General features: G+C 63.3%; 1 protein-coding gene across 5 annotated transcripts; it reads left to right on the forward strand.

The window, feature by feature from the left end:
• The first annotated feature begins 1486 nt into the window (after nucleotides 1-1486).
• Nucleotides 1487-26441, forward strand: KIAA0100 (KIAA0100 ortholog). Of its 5 annotated transcripts, none has more exons than XM_039508433.1 (39): nucleotides 1487-1576; nucleotides 3628-3757; nucleotides 5025-5074; nucleotides 5659-5821; nucleotides 5917-6035; nucleotides 6558-6618; nucleotides 6987-7197; nucleotides 7449-7572; nucleotides 7986-8125; nucleotides 8311-8378; nucleotides 8521-8669; nucleotides 9510-9628; nucleotides 10022-10185; nucleotides 10389-10653; nucleotides 11100-11305; nucleotides 11732-12818; nucleotides 13070-13261; nucleotides 13787-13989; nucleotides 14069-14187; nucleotides 14267-14487; nucleotides 14745-14935; nucleotides 15338-15437; nucleotides 15518-15720; nucleotides 16090-16372; nucleotides 17156-17313; nucleotides 17539-17745; nucleotides 18026-18125; nucleotides 18462-18644; nucleotides 19067-19188; nucleotides 19269-19424; nucleotides 19523-19644; nucleotides 19871-20051; nucleotides 20171-20257; nucleotides 20394-20504; nucleotides 20671-20806; nucleotides 21858-21982; nucleotides 22335-22436; nucleotides 23436-23570; nucleotides 25790-26441. In XM_039508433.1, the coding sequence occupies exons 1-39, from the start codon at nucleotides 1569-1571 to the stop codon at nucleotides 25976-25978; spliced, it is 6690 nt and encodes a 2229-aa protein (XP_039364367.1). In that variant the 5' UTR covers nucleotides 1487-1568; the 3' UTR covers nucleotides 25979-26441. The 5 variants fall into 5 exon arrangements, with proteins under 5 accessions (XP_039364367.1, XP_039364369.1, XP_039364365.1 ...); XM_039508431.1 differs by lacking the exon at nucleotides 1487-1576 and adding an exon at nucleotides 2359-2536; XM_039508432.1 differs by lacking the exon at nucleotides 1487-1576 and adding an exon at nucleotides 2360-2536 and having other exon boundaries at nucleotides 8001-8125.
• The last annotated feature ends 1533 nt before the right edge of the window (nucleotides 26442-27974 follow it).

Below are 27974 nucleotides of genomic sequence, written 5' to 3' on the forward strand. Positions count from 1 at the left end.
CAGTTCCTAATGCATGGGTGTCCACAGAATCAATCCACCTCCACCAGTTCTAATTGACTTCTCAGGGGCAATCCCTGCAGAGGCCCAGAGATGAGTGAGCCATGGACACTGACCAACCCTCCTACCCCACTAATGCTTCCTCCAGCAAAGGGCAAAGGCCCATGGGATGGTGGCAGGGCATGGAAGGGGAATTGCCCTGCTGTTCTTATAGAAATGAATGGAAGCCTTCTGCCTGCAGGGCTGTAGAGCCCCAACTTTCACCAGCCACTCAATTCACTAAGCCATGCTCCAACGCTGGCTGTGGGGCTGGAGTTCTAGGGTGGCAGAAGTGCAGACTGCTGCAACCTGCTGTATTATTCTTTGTACTTTCTAGCCCAGGCCCTCCTGTCATTTCTCCAAGCAGCATTAGTTTGTGTTGGCTCCCCGCACCCTGCCTCCATTAACAGCCAGCTGTGATTTCATCAGGGAAAGGAGAGCTTGGAAGGGTGGAGGCAGGATGCTGCTCTATCCCCTCTTGCTTCAGTTACACAGTGCTGCAGACCACTTCCCTGGAGCTTTTGAAGTCACTTCCGTGGTGTGGAAAGCACTGTTTGTGAACAGCTCTTCGCTGAGTCCTTTCAGGCAGCTGTTGATATTCCGAGGGCATTACCACTGTCCCATCCTGTTAGCTGGGTGGTGCTTACTGGAAACTCCGTTGGTATTCTGAACCATTCTGAGGCAGAACTCGACTAGACACCAGCGAGGGAATGGAGTGATCCTCTACGCCAGTTCTCTCCCCGCTCAGCTCCAGCCAAACTCCCTGTTCCAAGTAAAGGCAGTTATATAACAGAGTGCGGCTCCAACTGAATCGAAATGGCGGGGATGTTAGGGGACCAGACCTGCCCCTGCTGTCGCTCGGCTTCAGCTGAGACATGCTGGCATCAAAAATGCAGAATTGTTTGGTGGACGTTTAATGAAATGGGGTTGGGGGATGAGTTCTCAGCCCAGTTCTCAATGAGCAGGTGCCAGTGTCATCAAAATCACACTTGGAATTGGCATGTATTGGCTCCTGGTGGGCAGCCTCAGCAGAGGCCAAGGACTACAAATAGGGACTGAATTTCCTTCTCCCCTGAAAGATGGTTCCTCCAGGACAGGGAGAGAAGCAAACTTGCCCTGTTCCCCAGCCTGTGTCTATTCTGTGAATAAGGATTCCAGTTTTCAGTCCCAAATTCACATAAATTGGAGAGAGAAGTGGAAAAAGACATGCTCCAGCTATGGGTTAGTGCACAGTTGGCTAGACACAAAATGCAGACTTTTTAAAGGGGTAGGGTCCCATCAGCTTAAACCTTGAGTTTGGGTGAAAGAGGTGCCTGGATCTCATGGCAGTGGGTGCTTGGTCCTGGACAGATGCTCTGTGCTCAGACCCCATGGTGACTTGGATGCCATGCTGATGAGTGTTCTGCTGCCATGGTGATGGGCACTCAGATGTCATAGTGACAGATGCCTGGACATCATTAAGGGTGCTAAGATCCTGTGGGGACAGGTGCTCAGACACCATGGCAGTAGCTGTTCACATCCCATGACGATGGATGTTCAGGTACGATAGGTACTAGGACGCCATGACAATAGTTGCTTGGGTGCCATGGTGATGGGTGCGGTATCGGACCTGTGCAGAGCAAAGCTGGGATCCACGTGTGCATGCCCGGGTTGGACGGGATAGCAAGAGGGTGGCCACAGGATGGTCTTTCCCTCCTGGGACCCTGAGTTTGAGGGGGGGGGGGTGACATGATGAGGGCGGTGGCCAAGCTGCACTGAGGCTCACAGCCCAGGTGGTACCCCAGGCACAGAGGCACCCCTCACCCTGTCAGAGCAGATCTCCTCAGTCCACAGTGCTCCCGACAGCACCCCCCTTGGAGCTGATTCCCCCCCAGGACCCTTCCCAGAGCCGATCCCCCCCAGTGCCCCCCTCAGAGACGATTTCCCCCCTGGGACCCCTCCTTGGATCCGATCCCCCCCAGCGCCCCCCTTGTAGCCGTTCCCCCCCTCAGAGCCAATCCTCCCCCATAAGAGCGGATCTCCCAGTGCCCCCTCAGAGCCGATTCCCCCGGCGCCCCCTCGGATCCGATCCCCAGCGCCCCCTCGGAGCCGTTCCCCAACAGCGATCCCCTTGAGCCGTTCCTCCCCAGCGCCCTCCCGGAGCAGTTCCCCCAGCGCCCCCTTGAGCCGTTCCCCAGCGCCCTCCCCGGAGCTGAGCCCCAGCGCCCCCTCAGAGCCGATCCTCCCCCATAAGAGCGGATCTCCCCAGTGCCCCCCTCGGATCCGATCCCCCCGGAGCCGATCGGGCCCGTCACTCCGGGAAGGCCCCTGTCGGCCCTGCCGCTCCGCCTTTCCGGCGCCGGCCTCCGGGTTCGCGGCAGGTCGGCCCCGCGGAGGCGGCTCCTGGCCCGGGGCGCGGACGGGGAAGGGCCGGTGCCAGGAGCCGAGGGGCCGGGGCCGCGATGCTGCCGCTGCTCGCCGCGCTGCTCGCCCTGCTGCTGGGCGCGCTGGTGCTGGGCCGGGCCGGTGAGCGGGGCCGGGAGTGGGGTCAGTGAGCGGGGCTGGGGTGTGTGTGGGGTGAGGGGTGTGTGGGGGGCTGGGGTGTGTGTGGGGTGAGTGGGGCCGGGGTGTGTGTGGGGTGAGCGGGGGCTGGTGAGCGGGGGCGGGGTGTGTGTGGGGTGAGCGGGCGGCTGCTAAGTGGGGGCTGGGGGTATGTGTGGGGTGAGCGGCGGGTCAGTGAGCAAGGGGCTGGGGTATGGGGGGGGCGGGGTGTGTGTGGGGTGAGCGGGGGTCAGTGAGCGGGGGCCGGGGTGTGTATGGGGGTCAGTGAGCGGGGGCTGGGGTGTGTGTGGGGTGAGCGGGGGCCCGGTGCGTGGGAGTGGGTGTGGGGCAAGCACGGGGGGACAGAGGACTTGGGGAGTGAGTGGGGGGCAGGGTTAGGCACCAAGGTGAGCAGGGGCTGGCGTCCGGGTACCCCAGCCTGGAGTTGCCCCACTGGAGCCGCTGTCATTTCTAGTTACTGGGGTGGGTCCCCTGGGGGCCCCACCACCCCAAGAACCAGGCCCCCCAGCCTGAGGCCCTGGCACATTTCCCCAGAGGTGCATTCGGGGCCAGGACTGTGCAGCTGGGGAGTTGCCCATTGCCCCAGACACCCTGGGGTTGGCTTTGTGTAGCCCCCCACAAGAGACCGACAGAGGCTCCCCCAAGCACCCTGACTGGCGCTGCCCAGGCCATTGTGTGCCTGGCTCTGGGCACAGGCTTTGTGGTCCCCCTGCTTCCCCCTCTGGCTGGCACTGCCCAGGCCGTGCTGTGTTCAAGGGCAGACTCTGCCCCTCCCGCATTGGCGCCCAGTGTTTGCTCTTTCTATGGTGGCAGGGCCCCACTCAGGATTAGGGCCCTGTGGCAGTGGGTGCTGCAGAGACTCAGTGATCCAGGCCCTGCCCACGGCCTGTTCCATGGGGCTGCTGCTGGACCCGCAGGGAGTTTGAGTTGTTCCCTGAGCTGCAGGCAGAGGGTGGATTGGGAGTGACAGGGATCTTTCCCCCCCCCTCCCCCCCCCCGGGGTGCTCTGAGAGCTGGCATTTACCCGATCTCTCTTTGACTTGCCTGCAGGTGGCTTGTGTGCCGGCTGGCCACTAACTGGTGCCGTCAGAGGCTCCGGGCAGAGCTGAAGATTGGTTCCTTCGGGTTCTTTTGGCTCCAAAATATCAGCCTTAAGTTCCAGCAAGAGCAGCAGACGGTGGTGGGTACTACACTCCTGAGGGCATTCTGTGCCAACAAATTGCTCATTGGGGGGGGTTAGATGTGAGGGGATCTGGATGCACACAGCCTTGTTGGGGGGTTTCCAGGTGCTGGGGCAATGGGACTCTGCAGGGGCTTCCCGGTGAAGGTGGTTGGGGCTCAGTGGAGAGGTCTGGGTGTGGGGGGTCTCAGCAGGGAGGTCTGGGTGCTGGGGGCATGGGGCTTTGTGGGGTGGGGGTCTGTGTGCAGCTAGTTGGGGGGCAGTGGCATGGGGGTCTGGATGTGGGGGCTCAGGCTAGTGCAGGCGGGTGGGGCTTATCAGAGTGGGGGTTTGAGTGCAGGGAGCTCAGTGCGGGGGTGGTCTGGGTGCAGGGGGCTCCGGATGCAGGGGTTGAGGTTCAGTGGGGTGGGGTTTGGGTATGGAGGGCTAGGGGGGTTCTGGGTTTATGGGGTGAGGCTTGGCAGGAGTGTCTGAGTATGGGAGATCTGGATGCACGGGTTGGGAGGATGCAGGAGCAGCTCCCCGTACAGTGACCCCCTCCCTCGGCAGCTGAGGAGCAATGGGGACAGGAAGCAGGGGAGGACGCTGAGCTTCCTGCAGCTGGGGACGTTTCTGGGGGTGGATCTGACACAGCCCCAGCCACTTCTTGCAGGGGAAGAGGAAGTCCTGTTCTCCTCTGTCTCCAGCCCAGCTGGGACTAGCAGCTAATCCCAGCTCTGGGTAAGAGCCACTGGCTGGGGTGTCCCCAGCCCTGCAGTGATTTACCTGGTCCGGGTGCCTGAAATGATGAACCGTCTCTGCTAGGGAGTGCTGCATGACTGCTCTTGCAGCTTCCCTGTGCTTCCCCATCAGAAAGCCATTTTTCTGCGGGGAAGCAAAGAAATCTGCAGGGGACATGAATTCCGTGCACGCCTAGTGGTGCAGAATTCTCCCAGGAGTAGTACTAGTGGCTCTCAGAGTGACGGGGATCAGCTCCTCCAGGTGTACGAGGCCTCTGCCTTCCTACCACAGTGACCCGCTGAGGTCTCAGATCTCATGGCAACTGCTCATGCAGCCACTGGAGTGAACCCCCACATGACTAGTCCCTTCCACCTAGCCCCACTGTTGGCCCTAGCCCCTTCCTCCCCCCGTACTAGAGCCCCGATGCTCCCCCATGTGGACAGTGTGATGGGTGCTGGGGGTGGAAGGAGAGAACACCGGATGGGTGAGCATTACAGGGTGAAGCTAGGCTCTGTAGCTCCACTGACTTTCTTGTGTGTCCTTGCAGGAGATTGACAACGTCTGGATCTCCAGTAAACTCCTGAGCCATGAGCTGCCGTAAGTACCTGCCCTGGCTCTTTCCTCGCTCTCCTTTCTGTGCTTGGGAGTGTGGCTCCACCCTGACCCTGCTCGCTTGCCAGGGTCCCCCAGCTCTGCCTGTGGGGCTCGACCCGCTGCTTTCTGCCGTGAGGAGGGACCAGCTGTCTCTGGGCACAGGCCGGGGCGGCTCTAGGGATTCTGCCACCGCAAGCACGGCAGGCAGGCTGCCTTTGGCGGCTTGCCTGCGGGAGGTCCCCGGTCCTGCGGATTCGGCGGCATGCCTGCGGGAGGTCCACCGAAGCCGCGGGACCAGCGGACCCTCCACAGGCAAGCCACCGAAGGCACCCTGCCTGCCGCCCTCGCGGTGACCGGCAGAGCGCCCCGTGGCTTGCCGCCCCAAGCATGCGCTTGGAGGGCTGGTGCCTGCACCTGCCCTGCCCCTGGGCACAGGTGTTCTTCTCAAACTCCCCTGGATGTGTAGACTGTGTGGGGGCAGGACACGGGGGCACCATGGGTGGCTGGGCTGATGTAGGGGAAGGACTCATGCCATCCAGGCTGTGTTGAGCGGCAGTAATGCCTCCTGTCGCTGTTCCCCTGTGCAGACGCTACCTCGCGCTGTGTTTCGGCGAGGTACGGGTCCGTACAGATCTCCAGAAGGTACCAGCAGCAGGGCCCCCATTCCCCGAGGCTCCAGCTGAGGGCGGCAGAGAGGAGAGCAAGGAAGACCTGCCCATTAAACCCTCCCTGCTGAGAGTCCTGAGCCAGGTGAGTCTCCGCGTGCTGGATCCGAGGAGGAGGGTGGGTGGGGAGCAGGCCTAGCTCCCGGCAGACACTCCTCACTGTGGCCCCCTTGCTCCCAGCTCTTCTCGGTTCACGTGGAGTCCATCAACATCATGGTTCTGCATGTGGCCACCTCTGAGTCTCTGTGGCACATCCAGGTGACCAGGACGCGCCTGCTGTTGGACAGCGACGGGAAGCGGTAACTCCACCTTGCTCTGGCCTGTGGGACCAGGGCTGGGTAATGGCCACATACAGCTCCCTTGGCTTGGGAGAGCCTTGTTGTGGCCTTTGCCCTGGGGGACCATTCCCACCCTGTGCCTTGTAGATCTGGGCTGGGGGCCTGCCACTGGGACTCCTTCCTGGCAACATCCTTTCCACGGTTACTGACGCTACCCTGGCCCTCTCCCCAGGGCTGTTAAAATCCTGATCTCCTCCCCCTTCTCTGTTGGTCAGCAGCTCTCTGTGGCCACTGGAGGGCGCCCCAGGAACATAGCATCCTGACCCTCTGCCTCCAGGGACTGAGAGCACCCCAGCCCCTGTGTGATGCCTAGTTCTTGCAGATGGCAGCCTCCTGCTGCGTGGTTCAGCTATAGGATGGATGCTCCATCTGGGAGCAGGGGCTGTAGCACAGACCCCAAGTTGGAAAGACCTGGCTAGGAGGCAGCAGGGCCCCTCTGTGCCTGCCAGGTCTGGTCTGAGCTTTCTTCTGCTCTCCCCCCAGCCTGGACTGTGAGGTGACCCTGTCCCAGGTGAACAGCAAAGTGCTGAAGAGCAGCCAGCTGGTGAGTATCCAGGGTGGGGGCCCTGCAGCAGCCAGGCCCCAGCGCCTGCTCTTGGGGAGGTCATGCTGCCTATCGCCTGAGCCCAGCATGGTGGGGCACCAGGAGGCACAGAGTGAACCTCAGGGGCTCCCAGCTGGAGATGCTGGCCAGTCCTGGAGCCCAGCGAGTGGTGCTAGCAGGTGGGGTTGTAGCCTCGGGGCGGGGGGCGTAGGGCACAGCCGCCTCCTGCTCGCTGCACTGTGACCAGGCTGCCCGTGGGCACTGGTTGGGGCTGCACATAAACGGAGTGGCTGGAAGCTGCCCCCATCACCACGGGCTCCCCCCATGATGTCATCTCGCTCACCTCGACCCTCTGTCCCCCCGTACAGGATGACACGTGCCTGGCAGAGCTGGCCCTGGCTCTCACCTTCTCCATGGAGGTCAATGTGAGCAAACGGCAGCTGGTGGGCATCAGCCTGGGCGTGTGGACCCTGCATGCAGAGCTGCACGAGGGGCTGTTCTGCAGTGAGCTGCTGCGCCGGGCAGCCAGCGGAGTGAGACGCAGCGGTGCAGGGGACCAGCCAGGCTGCCTGGCCCCAGGTCGGCCAGCCATGTTCCCTGGGAAGTCTCTGGGGACCGCGGGGAGGGGAGAGGGTGCCCCGGGCCCCCCTGTTCCCTGCACCCCATAGCGTGTGTCTGGCAGAATGGGCATGGGGGTGGTTTATGCCTTCTTAGGCCCCAGCCAGGGGATCCCCTTGGGCAGGTCAAGCCATTACTGCCTCCTGCTGTGGGGGAGTGGGAGCTCTGGGGCGAGACTCCTGCCTGTGACCAGGTCTGTCCCTTGCTCCCAGGCTCTGGAGAGGCCCCGAAGTCTCTGCCTCTGCTGAGCTTGTGCACTCTGCAGCTCATCCCCAGCAAGGCGAAGGTGGAGCTGGAGAACACCAACGTGGTGCTGTCTGTGAACAGCCAGCAGAGGTAATGGGGCGAGAGGGCTGGCACCATGACAGGCCCAAATGCCCAGCCCAGCTGCTCTGCCACCCCTCCCCCCCCTGCAGGCACTCTCCTGAGGCCCATGCCTCTCCCCTGGCTCCCCTCTGCTGGGCGTCCCCTCCCCGAGGGTCTCCAGGCGTGAGTGGCCTGGGGGAGGCAGGATTGCTGTGGGTGAGAAGGCCACGGGCCAGGCTCCAGGTGGCTCTGGAGTGAGGACGGAATGAGCATGGCCTGGGCTCCCTTGGTCGCCCCTCCCTTCTGAGGCCGTGAGGAGCGCTCTGCCCCAGGCTGGGCTGGGCAGGGCTGGGCCGTGCCCGGGATCCATGCTGGTTACCAGTGGGCTGTGGCTTGGGGCAGGAGGGGCTGGGTGGCTGTCCTGTGACTCGGCCTGGCTCCAGTTCTTGTGGGTTCAGGCACCTCACGTGGACCCTGAAGCTGCTGCAGTTCCTGTATCAGCGAGACGAGGAGCAGATCCCTCTGCGGAGCTTCACGCTCACCTCCGACCTGGGCCAGATGAGCACAGAGCTGCTGCTGGAAGGTGAGCGTGGGGGGGCTTCTGGCGGAGGAGTGGCTCTGTCCAGGGGACCGTGGGAGGAGGAGGGGAGACCCACACCACTCTCTGCCCACTTGGATGGGGCTACTCCAGCTCCACAGCGTGGGAGTGGCTGGCTGGCTAATGCCCAGGGCCCTGCTTGGTGACTCTGCCGCCCCTTCTCCCCACAGATGGCCTGCTGCTGTCCCAGAGTCGCCAGCGCATCGTGTGCCTCAGCTCCCTGAAAGCCAGCGTGCAGGTGAGTGAGGGACTCTGGCCGCTGTGTCCCGTGCCACGCTGCCCCTTGGTGCCCGCAGGCCCGGAGCTGGCTGGGCCTGTTGACATGCAAATGAGCAGCAGGGAAGAGGTCTCACTCACACCTCCCGCGTCCCCATCTCTAGGTCACGGCCATAGACCTGTCAGCTGTTGTGCTGCTCAATACCTGCATCGTCCACTATCGCCACCAGGAGTTCTCTCACTGGCTCACCCTGCTGGCCCAGGAGTGCCGGGCTACTGGCATGCCGGCCCCCGTCCAGAGCCGCAGGGGAAGGTACGTGTGGGCCCTGGGAGGGGTGATGGATGCTCTCCAGCTAGGGCGCTCAGCAGCCCTGGTTGCCTCCCTCGGAGCTTGGGCACAGCACACACACTGCCCCGGTTTCAAGGTTAACTGCACCTTCCCTTCCCCGCCAGCTTCCTCCAGGGCATCCACTTGAGGCTGCAGGCTCCCAGCCAAGGGAAGCCCTAGAGCTCTCCCGCCGGACGGGGCTACGCCGATGTCTGCCAGTCGCCAGGCAGCCCCCACAAAGCATAACAAAGCATAGGGGAAAAGCAGTGCTGTGAGAGCGTCAACCCACCCCAGGTCCTGGCCACGCGCGGGTCAGCCAGCAGCCTGAGGGGCCCGAGCCAAACCCTTCCCAGCCCTGCCGCACTGGGGGGCCCTGGCGGGCTGGCTGCTGAGTCACAGGAAGGCCTGGGGGTCCTTTATGTGAAAAGCCTTTTCTTTGCATGCTGGGCTCTGGGAAGCAGTAAATGCAGCCCCCTGGGGTCTGTCCCCTGAGGGACTCACCTCGCTGAGCCCCGCGGAGGAGCCGGGGTAACCTGCCCCTGCAGAGCTGCCTGCCAACCCTGGCCAGCGGTGACCGCCTGGGCCCCAGAGGTGCTGCGTGCGGTGCGATACCTGCCCCATGGAGTGTTCCTGCCCTGGCCCGGCCCGGCCCGGCTCCCTCCACTCAGCAGGAGCTGCACAGCTCGGTGTCTCTGCAGGCGAGAAGCAGGGCTGGGCTGGCCGTGTGGCCTGCTGAGGCCCTGGGACAGGAGCTCCCTCCGGGGCCTGTTCTGTAGCAGGGGGCTCAGGGTCACTAATGCCATGGCCCTCCTCACCCTCTGGCAGGAGCTGCCCCCAGATCTTGGCTCCCATCATCCTCTGTGCCTCCCTGTCCAACGTCAGCATCTCTGTGCAGCTGGGGGACACGCCGCCCTTCGCACTGGGCTTCAACACCATCTCTGCAGGTAGGTGCCTGCGGCATGACCGGGCGGATGCCATCCCAGCCTGGGCAGAGCATGGCCTGGCCTTTGGCTGCTGTCATGCCCATGGGGCCCCCTCTCTGGAAAGGGCTCTGTGGCTTCCAGGGCAGTGCCTGCAGCTGGCGGAGGAGAGGCGAGTCTGGGCTGGGGCCCTCCAGCATGGCGTGGAGGGGCAGGAGGGGATGGCAGGAAGGCCTGGATGGACACACCTCTGCGGCAGTCCCTCAGCTCCTGGGTCTGGGTTAGGACTGTTTCTGGGGGTGAGGTAGCAGCTTGGTCCCCAGCCCCAGGGGGGCACGGCTGGCCCCTGCCTCGCACACTGCAGCGGGGGGTCAGGAGAGCCCCCGCCCATGCTCACCTCCTGCTCTGTGCCCTCAGACTACCAGCACCTGCGCCCCCAGAGCGTGCACCAGCGGGGGGTGCTGGCCATCGACCACCTGTGCTGGCGTGTGGGAAACGACTCGCACATCCAGAGGGCCCCGCACCCTCCCAACATGCATGTGTGGGGAGAGGCCCTCATCCTTGACTCCTTCAACTTGCAGGTGAGAGGGGCAGCCTGCCAGAGGAGGGGTGAGGGTCAGCTCTCCCCCCGCCCAGCAGGCATGGGCGCAGCTCCCTTGTGAGGCAGCGGGGGGGCTTCCTTCCCCCAGGCCCTGCAATGGGCAGTGGGGAGGGGCTCTGCCTGGGCTGGGCTGGGCTGGGGGTGAGAAGCTGCCAGCCAGTGACTGGACTGTGCCCCCTGCAGGGTAGCTACAACCAGCCCCTGGGCACGTCCAGCACCCAGGCGGACACGCTCTTCCTGGACTGCACCATCCAGGGGCTGCAGGTGGAGTCGTCAGACACCTGCACCAAGTGCCTCTCCAGGGTCCTGTCCCTGCTGCAGCCAGGGGCCAGCCAGGCAGAGCGTCCAGTGGAGCCAGCCCCCTCCGCGGGGGAGTCCGCAGGCCTGCTCTGGAAGGTGGACCTGAAGGTGGAGGATGTGAACCTGTTCACACTGTCCAGCCTGGTGGGTAAGTGACCAGTGGGGCTGCTGGGCAGGGGCAGCACCATGGGCGGGCAGCCGGGATCCCGCAGGATCTGCTGCGCCAGCCAGCCAGAGGCAGTAGCCCCCTGTGCAGGCGTCTGAAGGACAAACCCACCAACTGCTCCTTCCTTCCCTGGAGATCCTGAAACACCCGGCCGAGCTCTCCCGCCTCCCGCACTCCCATGCTGACTGCCCCTGCCCCTGGCTGTCCACAGTCCCTCCCGGGGCCTCCTGCCCCCCCCCGGACTGTCCTGGTACTCGGCCGCCCTCTCTCCCTGGGCTCCGGGATGTGACCAGCCCTTTGCAGGGGAGGGTGTCCCTGTCCCGGCCTGGCTGTTGGCAGCTGCTGGTCCTCCCCGCACTGCCCCATGCTGGGGGCTTGGAGGGCTGTGCCCTGTCCTGCCCCCAGAGGTAACCTCCTGTCTCTGCCAGGTGCCTCGGAGGTGAGGCTGGACACACTGACTGCCCTGGGCAGTGCCGAGAGCTGCACGGTTAGCGTCCAGGGCATGGCGCTGGCCTTGGTGAAGAGCATTTCCGAGAAGATGCAGCCCTGCTGCAAAGCCCCAGCCATCCGCTGCCCCATCCTCAGACTCTCCATGCTCTCCTTCACCTACCACAGCAGCATCCACTCCCTGGAGGTAGGTGCTGGGCCCGCTGCTGGCAGAGTGCACCTGGGACGGCAGTGCCTGTGGGCTGAGTCCGAGGCGGCTGAGTGACCCAGCGGGTCAGGGTGCCTGCTGGCGTTCCCACTCGGACTGGGACATCAGTGGGGCCGTCAGGTAAGGGCGAGCGCTGGGCTCTCAGCCAGGCCCTGTCCATTGTGTCACACCCTGCCTCATGGCCAGAGGCCTCTGCTGCAGCACTTGGCAGGGCTGGAGTGTATGGGGGGGCACTGGGAGGGGGTTCGGGGAGGTCAGGAGCAAGGCGGCTGGCAGAGCAGTGCGGAGAGCCCGCTCAGCCCCTGCCTGCTCTGGCCCTCGCAGGCTCGGCCCCCGGGGCATGCTAAGGGCTGCTGGCAGAGCAGAGCAGAGACCCAGGCCTGCTTGCCCCCTTCTGTGCCCTAGGTCCAGTGTGGCGAGGGCCTGACCCTGCTCTGGAGCCCACCTGACCACATGTATCTGTATGAGCACGTCCTAGCCACGCTCCAGTGCCGTGAAATGCTGCAGAGCACCCTGGGCCAATGGAGCGCTCCCTCCCTCCCCCTGGAGCGCCAGGCCGCTGAGCCAGGGAGCCTCAGCAAGCCCCCCAGCCCAGCCCAGGGTCCCCCAAAGAGAGTCCTCAACCTGACGCTGGAGATGAGCTCCGCCAAGGTCACGGCCTTCGTCTCTGAGGCCAGCTACATCAGCCTGGTGGCGGAGCGGGTCTCGGTGAGCCGGCACGGCAGTGCCCTCCACGCCTACTGCCCTGACCTGGCCGCCGGCTTCGACAAGCACAGCATCTTCAGCTTCAAGGAGGTGGAGGTGCAGCTGCTGCCGGAGCTAGAGGAGATGATCCTGCATCGCAGCCCCTTCCCCACCCTGCGCACCCTGCGCAACCGGGTCTGGGCCTTCTCCTTTGCCAGCATCGTCATCGAGCTCCCCTACCAGTACGACTTCTCCCGCACGCTGGACGAGGCCGTGGGCGTGCAGAAGTGGCTGAAGAGCCTGCACCGGCGGGGCCGCCCTCCCAGCCCGGCCCTGCCCCCGGACCTCCTGCTCAAGGTGCAGCACTTCTCCTGGGTCTTCCTGGACGACGTCTTCGAGGTGAAGCTGCGGGACAACTACGAGCTGATGAAGGACGAGAGCAAGGAGAGCGCCAAGCGGCTGCAGCTGCTGGACGCCAAGGTGGCGGCTCTGCGCAAGCAGCATGGCGAGCTGCTGCCCGCCCGCAAGATCGAGGAGCTCTACGCCTCGCTGGAGAGGAAGAACATTGAGATCTACATCCAGCGCTCCCGGCGCCTGTACGCCAACATGCCGATGCGGAAGGCCCTGCTCACCTGGACCCTCTCCAGCCTGGAGCTGGTGGCCCTGGCCGACGAGTCCTTCCACGGCGTGGAGCGCGTGCTGGAGCAGATGAGGGATCTGGACAGCGTCAGCCCCTTCCCATCCGAGGGGCTGGAGCTGGTCACCCAGTGGTGCCGCATGCTGAAGGGCAGCGTCAAGACCTTCTTCGGTGAGTGTGTCTGTGGGGCTCCTCCGCCCCGAGGCCCCGTCAGCTCTGGGCTCTGGTTCCCTGGTGTGAAAGTGCTGCTGGGGGCATGCCGGGCCCCTGGGCCACGTGCAGTGGGAAGCACTGTGGTTCCCCCCTGTAGGGTCCCCCTGATCTAGCAGAGGGTGTAGCTCTGAATGGCCACGCCCCCGGGGACGAGTCTAACGCAGGCCCCCCTGGGCCGGCAGTCAGCGCGATCTCGCTCTGCCCCACAGTGCGGATCCGGGACTACCCACGCTACCTGTTTGAGATCCGGGACTGGCAGCTCTCGGGTCGGCTGGTCGGGACGGAGCAGAGCGGCCAGGCCTGCTCTCGCCGCCGCCAGCTGCTGAAGCTGGGAGCGCCATGGGGGGATGCTGCTGTGGAGAGGAACATGCCTCCCTTGAAGTTCTACCACGACTTCCACTGTAAGTGGGCTCTGGGGGCCCCAGTCCTGCAGGCGGGCACGAGGCTGAGGTCCAGACTGGGGCTCCTTGCGGCTCTTGCTGGGTTGGGCTGGTTGCGGGTGGCTGGGTGACCAGGCTGGGACTGGAGGAGCTCCTCTCTCCTGCCAGGGTCACACTGATTTGGGGGTGGCCTTATCCCTGGCACCCTGGACCCTGAGCTTGGGCCAGGCGTGAAACACCAGGGGGGTGCAGGTGCAGCCTCCTTGAGGCTGGTCAGTGCGAAGCAGCTTGTTCCCCTCTGAGCTGAGTGGGGGCGGATTGGAGGTGGGCCCAGGTCCCTGTTCCCCGCCTGGGGTTTGGGGCCCTGCCCCCAGGGTCAGGATGCTGGAGTGGGCAGTGCTGGAGAATAACCACATGCTGTGCTGGGTAGCTCTGGGGGTGCTGGGGCAGTGCTGTGGGGGGTGTGCAGAGGGTAACTTTGGGCCAGGCTGTATCTGTTTGGGGCAGGGACCAGGAGCTGCCCTGAGCCGCTGTCTGTCCCCCTAGCGGAGATTTTGCAGTACACCATCGTTTGGGGGCCATGCTGGGACCCGGCCTGGACCCTGATTGGCCAGTCTGTGGATCTCCTCACCAAGGCCTCGGAGGATCCCAGCCCCTCCCTGCCCTGGTGGGATAAAAGCCGTCTGCTCTTCCATGGGGATTGGCACCTGGACATCGAGCAGGCCAACCTGCACCAGCTGGCCACTGAGGTGAGACTCGCGTGGGGTTGCCCAGGGTGTCCGGACCCCCCATGGCCTGGCGGCCTCACACTCAGCCTGTGTGTTGCAGGATCCGTACAACACCACCGAGAACATGCACTGGGAGTGGAGCCACCTGGCCTTCCTCTGGAGACCTGGCCAGTTCGTCTTCAAGGGGGACTTGGACATCAATGTCCGCACAGCCTCCAAGTGAGTGTCAGCCTAGGGACTGGGGGCGGGTGGGGGCTGTGACCCTCGGAGAGCAACCCAGCACCTTCTCCCTGAGCAGGTACGACGACTGCTGCTTCCTCCACCTGCCTGAGCTCTGCATGACCCTGGACTTGCAGTGGCTTTGCCATGGGAACCCCCACGACCATCACAGCGTGGTGCTGCGCTCCCCAGAGTTCGTGCCCGAGGTGCCCATGGGGCAGCACCATGACTCGTACCGGGCCTTCCGCTCCGAGAACCTCAACCTCTCCATCCGGATGGACCTGACCCGGCCGGGCGGGGGTGAGCGATGCCCCGCAGGGCTCTCCAGAGCTGCTGGAAGCCAGCTGCTGCTCAGCCACTGACCGGAGCGCGGCCGTTCCTGCTAGGAGCTCTGGTGGCTGCTGCTTTGGGGCGCCGGGTTTGGGAAGCGGGCGGGGTTCCCTTGGCCAGGTGACGAGCTGAGTGCTCGTGGGCTCTGCCCGCCCCGGGAGGGAGGGAGGGGGAGCAGGCCCTGTGTGGAGGGGCCCTGTCACAGTGCTGCCGTGTGTCGCTCTCAGAGCTGTCCCAGCCCCGGATCCTGCTGTACAGCAGCACCCTGCGCTGGATGCAGAACTTCTGGGCCACCTGGACCAGCGTCACGCGCCCCATCTGCCGTGGGAAGCTCTTCAGCAACATGAAGCCCAGCAAGAAGAAGCTGGGGCAGCACTACAAGCAGCTCTCCTACACGGCGCTCTTCCCCCAGCTGCAGGTGAGGCCGGGCCCTGTGCTGCGCGGGGCTGGCCCTGGGGCTGGCGAGGGCTGGCGGCTCCCCCTGCCATCGGCTGCTCTCCTGCGTCCCATCCCCCCGCTCAGTGTGGCAAGGGCCGTCGGCTGCCCACCCCCATCGCCTGCTCTCCTGCGTCCCGTCCCCCCGCTCAGTGTGGCAAGGGCCGTCGGCTGCCCCCCCCCATTGGCTGCTCTCCTGCGTCCCGTCCCCCCGCTCAGTGTGACGAGGGCCGTTGGCTGCCCCCCGCCATCGGCTGCTCTCCTGCTCCCCCCACGCTCAGTGTGGCATGGGCCGTTGGCTGCCCCCCCCCCATAGGCTGCTCTCCTGCGTCCCGTCCCCCTGCTCAGTGTGGCAGCCGGCTCAGCGCCCTGTGTCCTCCCCCAGGTGCATTACTGGGCCTCCTTTGCCCAGCAGCGGGGGATCCAGTTGGAGTGCGGCCAGGGGCACATATTCACGCGAGGGACTCAGCGGCTCATCCCCCAAGGTGAGGCTGGGGGCCCGGCCTGGGCGGGGGGGGGAGCGAGGGGCAGGGTCCCCTCGCTGACGGCTCTCTCCTGCCCCCAGCTGGCACAGTGATGCGGCGCCTAATCTCGGAGTGGAGCATCACGCAGATGGTGAGCGACCTGAGCTTCGTCACTGTGCACCTGATGGCGTCGACCTGCGACGAGAGCGCTGACCACCAGCTCGGCTCGCTGGTGAAGAAAACTCACCTGCTGAGCCTGTCCTCCCTCACCTACCAGCGGCACAGCAGCCGCACAGCCGAAGAGGTACCCGCCGGCTCACCAGGGACTGATTGGGGGGTGGGCACGACTAGCTTTGCCTAGACTGCGGGGGCACGAGCCTCTGGCTGTCTGCAGGGTGAGCCCTGGACAGGGAGGCACTCGGGGCAGTGGAGAAACTGAGCAGGGCCCCTCTGGCTGCAGACTCAGCACCCTTGGGTGCCGCTGGTCACCCTCTCGAAGAGCTCAGCGGGGTGGGGCAGCTGGTCCAGGTGTACAGTGAGGTGACCAAGGCCACCCCAGCGGGAATGGCACCCGGGTGTCCCCAGCCCAAGCTGCTACCCACTGGCCATGGGGCGGGTTGGAGCGGGGAGTCGCCCTGCCCTGGCCATTGTCTGACCCCCGGCTTGGCCGCAGGAGCTGACCATGCGGGATGGGGCTGACGCCTTCCACACACACCAGCTGCAGCTGGTGGACCTGCGGGCGTCCTGGACCACCACCAACCGGGACATCGCCTTCGGCCTCTACGACGGCTACAAGAAGGCGGCCGTGCTCAAGCGGAACCTGTCCACCGAGGCGCTGAAGGGGTTAAAGATCGACACCCAGCTACAAGCCAAGAAGCTGAAACGGCGCCCGCTGTCTGCTGCCCTTCCCCCACAGAGGGTGACTGGCACCACCAGTGAGCGGGGCTCCTCGGGGGGTGAGTGCCCAGCCTCCTGGGTGGGGCCCTCGGGATCCCGCTCGGCACCCCCCCCCTTCCCCGGATCTGCACAGCTCGTTCCACGCATGTCCCGCCTCAGTACTGACCCACCTCAGCGCCCGTCACGGCCAGCTGGCTAAGGACTGGCCCCCTGACCCCCGCCCTGACCCCCGTCTGCTCCCCAGGGCCTCCGTCCACGATACTGACCCACCTCAGCACCCGTCACGGCCAGCTGGCCAAGGACTGGCCCCCTCTTCCCCGCCCTGACCCCCCGTCTGCTCCCAGGGGCCTCCCCCATGGTACTGACCCACCTCAGCACCCGTCACGGCCAGCTGGCTAAGGACTGGCCCCCTGACCCCCCGTCTGCTCCCCAGGGGCCTCCCCCCATGGTACTGACCCACCTCAGCGCCCGTCACGGCCAGCTGGCGAAGGACTGGCCCCCTGTCCCCCGCCCTCACCCCCCTCTGCTCCCCAGGGGCCTCCCCCCATGGTACTGACCCACCTCAGCGCCCGTCACGGCCAGCTGGCTGAGACTGGCCCCTGACCCCGCCCTGACCCCGTCTGCTCCCCAGGGGCCTCCCTCCACGGTACTGACCCACCTCAGCGCCCGTCACGGCCAGGTGGCCAAGGACTGGCCCCCTCTCCCCCGCCCTGACCCCCTGTCTGCTCCCAGGGGCCTCCCCCATGGTACTGACCCACCTCAGCACCCGTCACGGCCAGCTGGCCAAGGACTGGCCCCCTCTCCTCCGCCCTGACCCGTCTCTTCCCCCTGTCTGCTTCCAGGGGCCTACATGCTGCAGAAGCTCATTGAGGAGACCGATAAATTTGTGGTCTTCACGGAGGAGGAGTCGGGGGCCAGTGAGCAGCTGTGTGGGATTGCCGCCTGCCAGACTGATGACATCTTCACCCGCAACTGCCTCGTTGAGCTGGTCAACTGCCAGGTACCCCGGTCCCAGCCAGGCTGCTTCTGGGACAGGCCAGCCAGAGCTCCTGCCCCACTCCCTGCAATGCCCCCTGCTGGGAGAGGGGGTGACTGAGCTGTGTCTTTCTTTCCCTGGCCCTGCCGCTGGGGCAGACACTGCAGGCCCTCTGCCCTGGTTTGTCTCCCGGCTCGGCTGCCCCATGCTGGAGTTGGCAGGGTCACTTAGGGGCCTGTTCTCCTGCAGATGGTGCTGCGTGGTGCAGAGACGGAGGGCTGTGTGATTGTGTCTGCTGCCAAGGCCCAGCTCCTGCAGTGCCTGCACCACCCCGCCTGGTACGGAGACACCCTGAAGCAGAAGACCTCGTGGACCTGCCTGCTGGACGGCATGCAGTACTTCGCCACCACTGAGAGCAGCCCTGCGGAGAGGGAGGATGGCCAGCTGTGGCTGGAGGTTGGTTGCTGTCAGCTCAGGTGGGGTAGGGGGCCTGGGGCTCTTTAGTTCCCATGCGGGAGGAGTTTATCACAGCCATGGCCCCAGGGTGCTGAGAGGCAGAGGCCTGAGAGTGAAGGCAGCCCTGGAGCCCCCTAAATCCATGGCAGGGCAGGATCCCAGTGCCAGGCAGCTGGGGAGAGGGTGCCAAGCCAGTCCCGGGGACAAGCCCCCCAGCCTGCTGGCTCTGGCTGGGCTGGGTGTGAGGCCTGGGCAGTCACTGGTGTGCCTCCTGCCCCAGGTGAAGAACATCGAGGAGCATCGGCAGAGGAGCCTGGATTCGGTGCAGGAGCTGATGGAGAGTGGGCAGGCCGTGGGCGGCATGGTCAGCACCACCACAGGTCAGCATATAGAGCCCTGCTTGCCTGGGGCCCAAGAATCCTTCACACCAGCAGCCGGGGATTGCTGGGCCCTTGGTCCTTGTGCGTCACCCGAGGGACAAACGGAGCCAGCCCAGCTGAGAGCTCTGTCCCCGCCGGAGCACCCCACGCTGGGATGGGCTTGGGGTCCCTGCCCGAGGCAGCATTCTGGGGTGACTCTCCAGAGGACTTACGTGCATCCCCTTCCCCCACCATATGTTCGGATCCCAGAGGTCCCCGCCCTTGCCCCGGCACCCTGATGCCTCAAACTGTCCGAGAATCAGGGGCCCTGACAGCTGCCTGTGGTTTGGCCCCCAGACTGGAATCACCCCTCGGAAGCCCAGCAGACCCAGCAGGTGCAGAGGATCATCTCCCGGTGCAGCTGTCGCATGTACTACATCAGCTACAGCCATGACATTGACCCGGAGCTGGCCACGCAGATCAAGCCCCCCGACGCCCCAGCCGACCAGGAGAAGGAGGACCTGCTGAAGAAACAGGAGGGTGCGGCCCTGCGCCTGGCTGGGTCATTCTGCTCTCCTCTCCGGGGGGGAGGGGGAGCTCCTGGGGGACAGGCCACGACCATAGGCCTTGCGGTGCCGAATTCTCCTGGAACCTCCCTCAGATCAGAGCAGGGCAGCTGCAGTCGGCTCCATTCAATGGGGCCCTGGGTTGTCTGGCACACGGGGGCAGAGCATTGGGGGCTGGAGAGCCGGGTTTGTCTGTGCCTGCTGGGGCCAGTAGTGTCTCTGAGCTCTCGGTGGGGGTGGGGGCGGGGGCAGAGTTGGTCTCCCCAGCCCTGGCCCTTGTTTGTGTGTGAGCCCCACAGGCAGTTCCCTCTGCAGCTCCCAGGGACTATACCAGCCCCCCAGGCGCTGGCTGTCACAGGGGCTGCCCCAACGCCCGTTCCTCTCCTCTCTCCCCAGGAGCTGTCGACACTTTCACGCTGATCCACCATGACCTGGAGATCTCGACCAACCCGGCGCAATACGCCATGATCCTGGACATCGTCAACAACCTGCTGCTGCACGTGGAGCCGAAGCGCAAGGTACCATGGGCCTGAGCGGCGCGCAGGCGCAGTGGACTCCCCAGAGACCTCTCACCTCGCCTCTCTCTCTCTGACCTCAGGAGCACAGCGAGAAGAAGCAGCGGGTGCGGTTCCAGCTGGAGATCTCCAGCAACCCAGAGGAGCAGCGCAGCAGCATCCTGCACCTGCAGGAGGCCGTGAGGCAGCACGTGGCCCAGATCCGCCAGCTGGAGAAGCAGATGTACTCCATCATGAAGGTGAGGCCTGGGCTGGGGCTGGCTTAGTGTGCGGACTGCAGGTCCCTGGTGCCGGCCTGCTTGGGCCGGGTAGGTGCTGACTGGTGCTGGCTCTTCAGTCCCTGCAGGATGACAGTAAGAACGAGAACCTGCTCGAGCTGAACCAGAAGCTGCAGTTGCAGCTGAGCCAGGAGAAGGCCAACCTGCAGCTGGAGAGTGAGGAGTTGAACATTCTCATCAGGTACCAGCCCCCGCCAGCCTGATGTGCAGAGCAGGGAGGCAGCTTGCCCAAGACCTGCTGCCCAGTCCCACCGCTTTCCAAAGGCACCGCGCCACTGCACCCCAACTCTGCTTCCCTGGGGCTCCCAGGCGGCCTCTCCCCCATGCTGCTCTGGGGGGCTGGCTGCCCTTCGACTGGCCCTAGCCCCGGGGCCGCCCTCACGGCTTTCCTTTGCCCGCTTGGGCAGGTGTTTTAAAGATTTCCAGCTGCAGCGGGCAAACAAGATGGAGCTGCGCAAACAGCTGGAGGACGTCCGTGTGGCCCGGCGGACCGAGTTCTACTTTGCTCAGGCGCGCTGGCGCCTCACCGAGGAAGACGGGCAGCTGGGCATTGCGGAGCTGGAGCTGCAGCGCTTCCTGTACAGCAAGGTACCGGGCCCAGCGGGGGCACCAGCGCCCCTCCTGTGTGGCACCTAGGCTTGGGCTCCGCCCTTGAGGAGGGGGGAAGGGGTGCGCTGGGGTCCGTGGGCTGACGGCTCTGTTTGCAGGTGAACAAGTCGGACGACACGGCAGAGCATCTCCTGGAGCTGGGCTGGGTCACCATGAACAACCTCCTGCCCAACGCCGTGTACAAGGCAAGTGCCAGGCGGCGGGAGGCTGCAGTGGGGCCCTGGGCGGGGAAGGGCAGCAGCCAGCCTGGGGGGGGGTGGATTTCAGAGGCAGGCAGAGCTGGGCCCCCACCATTTCTGCATTCCCATCTGTGCCCTGCAGGTGGTGCTGCGACCTCAGAGCTCCTGCCAGTCGGGCCGGCAGCTGGCTCTGCGCATATTCAGCAAGGTCCGTCCGCCAGTGGGAGGCATCTCTATCAAGGAGCATTTTGAGGTGAGGCTACAGGTGGATCCCAGGGGTCTGTAGGCAGGCCTGGGGCGGGGGTTCTGCTCCTCTGTGTCCCCAGTAGGAGGTGCTGTAGGCGACAGGGCAGGCGCACCCATCCTGCTTGGGTATCTGGGTGATGCAGGGTGGCCCTGACGAAAGGCTCCTCTTGCAGGTGAACGTGGTGCCTCTGACCATCCAGCTCACGCACCAGTTCTTCCACAGGATGATGGGCTTCTTCTTCCCTGGCCGCAGCGTGGAGGAGGAGGAGGTGGGGGATGAGGAGGACAAATCCAAGCTGGTGACCACGGGTGAGTGTGCTCTGTGGGAAAGAGGGGAGGGGCCTAGCACAGGCCAGCCTGACCCCCCGATTAACTCAGTGCAGCGATGGGGTACACGCTGGCTGGCCAAGGGACCCCCTACGGGGATCGGAAATGGGGACTCCTCGCTGTGTGGGGTCCCCCAAATCCATTCTCACCCCAAAGCTACTCAGCCTTTGTCAGTGGTGTGGAAGAAAATATAAAATCCCTGGGGGTAAGGTTTGGAGCCGAGGCCCAGACTGGTGCAGTGGTGGATAATGGTGGGATAGGACAGTTCTCGAGAGCAATGCGGATCACCGGGGAACCTGGGCGCCCTTGGCCAACCTGCTTTTCAATGCAGCCAAAGGCTGGGTCCTCCAGCTAGGAGCCAGGAAAGCAGCTCTAACTTACGGGGGGGCGAGTTCTGGAAAGGGGGGGCTCTGCCAAGGCCGTGGGGTCATGGTGGAAATCGGCTGAAGCGTGGGCTGGCTAAGAGGGTGAATGCAATCCTTGGCTGTGGAGCAGGAGAAGGGAGGTGTTCCCACTACATTCGGCCTGTGGGAGACCATTCTGGGGATGGTGCTCAGTGCTGGTGTCCACGCTTCAGAAAGGACGTGGGCCAGCTGGAAGGGCTCAGAAATGAGCTGCAGTGATTTCAGGTCTGGAAAACCTGCTTTCCGGTGAAGGGAGAGACGCTCTGCCAGTGCTAGCCAAGAGACGAGGCAGAGGTGACTTGATCACGGTCTGTAAATAGCCACCTGGAGGAAGATCTGTGAGCGGAGAGGGCTCCTCGGTCCAGCAGACAAAGGCTGAACGCGACCCAGGGGCTGGGAGCTGAAGCCACACTGGGAATACGGTGCCCGTTTCCCGCAGTGAGGGTCATTGACCATTGGACCAGCCGAAGGACCTGGCTCACTCTGTCCCATGGAGTCTGTCAGGACAGGGGGTCTGTTTCCACCAGCTCTGCCCTAGCCCCGCCAGGGTTCTGGCAGGCTGCAGGGATCAGTGCGGGGCTGCTGCGGTGGGTCGGGCTGGGTAACCACAGTGCTCCCTTCTCTCTCAGGGATGCCCGTGGTGAAGCCGAGGCAGCTGTTAGTGGCTGAAGACTCACTGGGCCCAGGGAAAGGAGTCGCTCAGGGACTGAACCGGACGTCAGGGGTCAGGAGATCATTCCGGAAAGCCCCCGAGGTACCCACCCCCCTGCCCTTTGCGGGGGAGTCTCCCCCCAGGAGCGCCTGTTCCGCTTGTCTCGGGGCTCAGACAGTCTAGAGCCAGCGATTGCTCCCGCAGTGCCTGGGGGCAGTGGGCTGGGCTGTCCTGCCCCAGGGCTGTGAAGGATTCGCTCATTACCCGCACACTGAGCAGCTGGTGCAGACCAGGGGGTGCCAACCTGGGTCCCCGGGCACGTGGCAGGGAAGAGAATGAGCCTTGGCTGCTCTCCTGAATGAGCAACGCCCCCTTCCCACTGGTCCGGTGCCCAGCTGTGCATCTCTTCCCCTTCTCTTGCTCTGCTGATTCTGTCGGGCTCCGTCCCTCCCAGCACCCCGTGGACGACATTGACAAGATGAAGGAGCGTGCGGCGATGAACAACTCCTTCATCTACATCAAGATCCCGCAGGTGCCGCTCTGCGTCAGCTACAAGGTCAGTGCCTGCCTCCAGCATGGCGTCCAGGGGCAGAGCCAGCCCCAGGGGTGCTGGGGAGGGAGGGGACAGCTGCGGGCGTGTGCTGGGGCGGGGCCGGCCCCGAGGGGGCAGGGAGGGAGGCAGGGGACAACCGCGGGCATGTGGTGGGGCAGAGCCAGCCCCGCAGGGTGCTGGGGAGGGAGGGGCAGCTGCGGGCGTGTGCTGGGGCTGGGCCAGCCCCGGCGGGTTCTGGGGAGGGAGGGGACAGCCGTGGGCAGGTGCTGGGGCTGGGCCAGCCCCGGAGGGTGCTGGGGAGGGAGGGAGCAGCCGTGGGCGGGTGCTGGGGCGGGGCTGGCCCCACAGGGTGCTGGGGAGGGAGGGAGCAGCCGTGGGCGGGTGCTGGGGCGGGGCTGGCCCCACAGGGTGCTGGGGAGGGAGGGAGCAGCCGTGGGCGGGTGCTGGGGCGGGGCTGGCCCCACGGGGTGCTGGGGAGGGAGGGGACAGCTGCGGGCGTGTGCCGGGGCTGGGCCAGCCCCGGAGGGTGTAGTTGTAGGGGTTCTGTGTGAGGGGCTGCCCTGTCCCTTCAACTGTCCCTGTCCCTAGGGCTGCCAGTGGCTGCTTTCATGGCTTTCCCTTGCCTGTTTGGGCTGAGCTGAAGTTCACTTTCTGCCTCTCCTCTCTGTGCCCCATGGGTGCTGTAGGGTGCCTGGTACTTCTGGGGGCAGGGGGCCCTGCCTCCTTCCTATGCACTGTCACTGCCATCTGGCTGGCTGGGCTGCAGGACTCTTCCTGAGCCATGGGGCAGAGGGGAGGAGGCCATTCCTGGGCCACAGCACAGTCCCCACCACACTCCCCTGTGTGTCCGTTTCTGCCCTGGGTCCCCCCAGCCCATCTCTCCGCTGAGCCCAGGGGTTCTGCCTGCTGTGTCTTGCTCCGCGCCTGTAGGAACATGGCCAGCGGAGCAAGCCCGTGAATGGCTGGCTCTGGCCGCGGGGTCTGATACATTGTCTGGCGCAGGGCGAGAAAAACAGCGTGGACTGGGGTGACCTGAACCTGGTGCTGCCGTGCCTGGAGTATCACAACAACACGTGGACGTGGCTGGACTTTGCTATGGCAGTGAAGCGGGACAGCCGCAAGGCATTGGTAGCACAGGTGAGGGCCCGGAACCTCCCCCTGCTGAGGGGAGCAGAGGAGAGATCTGCCCCAGGCACTTGGAGCACTCTGGGTTTAGCTGTTAGCGTTGGGGACTGACTTATAGCCCCTTTCTTGTCAGTCATGTTGAGGAGCCCCGGTGCCCTCCTCACCTTCCCCTGAGTGGTGCTGGGCCTGTGCCCGTGGGGAGTCTCTCTCTGGGCAGGGCAGAGAACATAAGAACAGCCACACTGGATCAGACCAAAGGCCCATCTAGCCCAGTATTCTGTCTGCTGATAGTGGCCAACGCCTGGTGCCCCAGAGGGAATGAACCGGACAGGGAATCATCAAGTGATCCATCCCCTGTCGCCCATTCCCAGCTTCTAGCAAACAGAGGGGGGAGGGAGAGCTCAGTGGATTGAGCATTGGCCTGCTAAACCCAGGGTTGTGAGTTCAATCCTTGAGGGGGCCACTTAAGGATCTGGGGCAAAAATCAGCACTTGGTCCTGCTACTGAAGGCAGGGGGCTGGACTCAATGACCTTTCGAGGTCCGTCCCAGTTCTAGGAGATTGGTATATCTCCAATTATTACCTTTAGAGGCTAGGGACACCATCCCTGCCCATCCTGACTAATAGCCATTGATGGACCTATCCTCCATGAACTGATCTAGTTCTTTTTTGAACCCTCTTATAGTCTTGACCTTCACAACATCCTCTGGCAAAGAGTTCCACAGGTTGACTGTGTGTTTGGTGTGAAAAAATACTTCCTTTTGTTTTGTTTTAAACCTGCTGCCTATTCATTTCATGTGGTGACCCATAGTTCTTGTGTTATGAGGAGGAGTAAATAACACTTCCTTATTTACTTTCTCCACACCAGACATGATTTTATAGATCTCTGTCATATTACCCTCTTAGTCGTCTCTTTTCTAAGCTGAAAAGTCTCAGTCTTATTAATCTCTCATACGGCAGCTGTTCCATACCCCTAACCATTTTTGTTGCCCTTTTCCAATTCCAATATATCTTTTTTGAGATGGGGTGACCACATCTGCACGCAGTGTTCAAGATGTGGGCGTACCATGGATTTATATAGAGGCAACATGATATTTTCTGCCTTACTATCTATCCCTTTCCTAATGATTCCCAACCTTCTGTTTGCTTTTTGACCTCTGCTGCACACTGAGTGGATGTTTTCAGAGAAATATCCGCAATGACTTCAAGATCTTTTTGTTGAGTGGTAACAGCTAAATTAGACCCCGTCATAGTTAGGATTGTGTTTTCCAATGTGCATTACTTTGCATTTATCAATATTGAATTTCATCTGCTATTTGGTTGCCCAGTCACCCAGTTTTGAGAGATCCTTTTGTAGCTTTTTGCAGTCTGCCTGAGTCTTAACTATCTTGAGTAGTTTTGTATCATCTTCAGATTTTGCCCCCTCTCTGTTTACCCCTTTTCCCAGATCATTTAGGAATATGTTGAATAGGACTGGGCCCAGTACAGCCCCCTGGGGGGACACCACTGTTTACCTCTCTCCATTCTGAAAACTGCCCATTTATTCCTACCCTTTGTTTCCTGTCTTTTAACCAGTTACCAATCCATGAGAGAACCTTCCCTCTTATCCTATGATAGTTTACTTTGCTTAAGAGCCTTTGGTGAGGGCCCTTGTGAAAGGCTTTCTGAAAATCTAAGTACACTATATCCACTGGACCCCCCTTGTCCACATCCTTGTTGAGCCCCTCAAAAAATTCTAGTGGATTGGTGAGGCCTGATTTCCCTTTGCTATAACCAGATTGACTCTTCCCCCCAAAATCATGTTCATCTCTGTGTCTGACAATTCTTGTCTTTACTATAGTTTCAGCCAATTTGCCCGGTACTGAAGTCAGGCTTCCCGGCCTATAACTGCTGGGATCGCCTCTGGAGCCTTTTTAAAAAATCAGCATCCCATCAGCTGTCCTCAGTCATGTGGTACAGAAGCTGATTTAAATGATAGGTTACAGACTACAGGCTGCAGATGAGTGTCTGTGGGGCTGCTGGAAATGCCTGGGCTGGAACGGGCACCGCTCTCTCTGCCAGGCTCACTCTGCCTGCCCAGATTGCTGCCAAGTCCCCGCCTCTGGGGCAGGCTGTGCAGAGGAGCCCCAGGGAATGAGGCCTAGTTAGGTCTTTGGCTGAGCTGTTGCAGCCAGGCCAAGCCTTGGCCATCCCCCACCCCTGCTGTCTCCTGACCCTCTCTCCGCTGCGCAGGTGATCAAGGAGAAGCTGCGCCTGAAGCCAGCTGCTGGGGCTGAGGCCCGAGGGAAGCTGGAGAACAAAGCGGACGGGACCATCCAGCAGCAGCAGCAGGAGGAGGACGAGAAGGCGCGGCTACTCATCGGCCTGAGTGTGGGCGAGAAGAACCCCAGCAAGAAGTCCATCTTTGGCAGGCGCAAATGAGGGCAGCACCTGGCTGGCTGGGAAGGGACTCAGGCGGCTCCTGCCACCTCTTGGGCACACGGCCCCTTTGCAGGCCTGAGCTGGCACAAACAGCCAGTGACTTTGTCTGGGTGGGGGGCCCTTGGTGGCACAGCCCAGCCATGGCACAAGAACTCGACGGACCGATGGCACGGGCAGAGCCCCTGTCCAGGCAGGGAGCGGCATGGCGGTAGGGGGACGCCACGCAGTGTGAAGTGGCTCCCCGCAGCAGGAGCTGGGGAGGCTGCATCACCCAGAGCCCGGGCTGCTTCCATTTGCACAGAGCCTGGGGGGTGAGGGGCACTCGAGTTGTTATTACAGGTGTGTCCTGCGCTGGTGTCACTGGGCCAGTGGCACTGTTCGCACTGCAGCGCGGCTGCTCCAGTCCGGTTACTGTTGGGAAGTGGGCACTGAGGAGAATTTAAATAAAAGTTTTTAATTTGGACCCATCTCTGTCCTGGTGTTTCTGATCAGTTCCCCAGCAGGGAAAGGGCCAGAGCCAGGGCCCCGTGTCCTACCAGTGTGCTGCTAGCACCTGGGCCTAGCCTGCACCTGCTCCCCCCAGCAGAGAACTACCAGCACTTGGTGGCTACTGGAGCCTCGTGGCCCCCTGAGCTGCTTTCCCCTGGTTTCCCCCTCGCTCTCTGGGGCAGCCTGGCCTGCCCTGTTTCGCAGGGCCCTGCTGTGCAGTACAAGGGTTTGCTCGGTCTGTGAGTCCCAGCTCCCCGGACAACGTGGGGGCTGCTGGGGTGGAGGCGCAGCTGGAGGTGACTGAGCTGATCTATTATCCCCTGCTCCACTTTCATGGATTGTTTATCCAGCCCCAGTCCAGATTACTGCCTGGGGTAGGAACCTTTCCTGGGAGCTGCCCCCTGGGTCAGGTGCCATGAACCCCCCTTGGCTTGTGGGGGGGAGAGAGAGAGTGAGTGTGTGTGTGTGTGTACAAAACGTCTCCCGGCTGCTTTATAAACAGGAGCTCGGTGGCTTTCTTTCCATCCGTGCCCCCGCTCTGTGCTAGGCCTGTCAGTGCCGTTCTGGCTAGGGAAGCCCCAGGCTGAGATGAGGAGCTGGGCCTTTTACAGTAGCACCCTCCCTTCCTTTCTCTCCCGGTGGTCACACTCCTTCCCCCAGGATCTTCCTGCCAGCAGGTGCCCAGGAGAGAGCAGGGGAGCCCGAGGCCGGTTATTGTCTGTGGGCCAGGGGCCCTGGCTGGCTCCTTTGTCCACAGGGGCTGAGACCCTCGCTGAGAGCAGCAGCAGCAGCTGCTGGCTGAGGGAGGAGGCTGAGCCATGGAACTCACTCCGGCCAGCATGGGCTGAGCCCCTTCCCAGGCCCTTTCTTGCTGCGGTGCTTGGGGCAGCTCGAGGCAGGGCCAGCAGGCTCCCTGTCTGCCCTGGGGCCCCTTAGGGCCCTGCTTGGCCTGGCTCCTGGATGCTGATTAATAGCCAGGAGGTGGGCGTAACCGAGGACAACTTGTCCTGAATAAAGCAGCCAGTGGGTGTGTCCTATAAGGAGGGGCGAACAAGCAAATGGGCGGGGCTTGCATGGCAATGAGGGATCCGTGGGTTATTTGTATTAGGCGTGAGTGGGGCGGGGTTCGTGTGGCAATGAGGGGCCGTGGGTTATTTGCATGGAGCGGGGCGGGGCTCGCGTGGCAATGAGGGGCCGTGGGTTATTTGCATGGAGCGGGGCGGGGCTCGCGTGGCAATGAGGGGCCGTGGGTTATTTGCATGGAGCGGGGCGGGGCTCGCGTGGCAATGAGGGGCCGTGGGTTATTTGCATGGAGCGGGGCGGGGCTCGCGTGGCAATGAGGGGCCGTGGGTTATTTGCATGGGGCGGGGCTCGCGTGGCAATGAGGGGCCGTGGGTTATTTGCATGGAGCAGGGCGGGGCTCGCGTGGCAATGAGGGGCCGTGGGTTATTTGCATGGAGCGGGCGGGGCTCGCGTGGAAATGAGGGGCCGTGGGTTATTTGCATGG

This window comes from Mauremys reevesii, linkage group 20, assembly GCF_016161935.1.
Source record: "Mauremys reevesii isolate NIE-2019 linkage group 20, ASM1616193v1, whole genome shotgun sequence".
NCBI lineage: Eukaryota > Metazoa > Chordata > Testudines > Geoemydidae > Mauremys > Mauremys reevesii.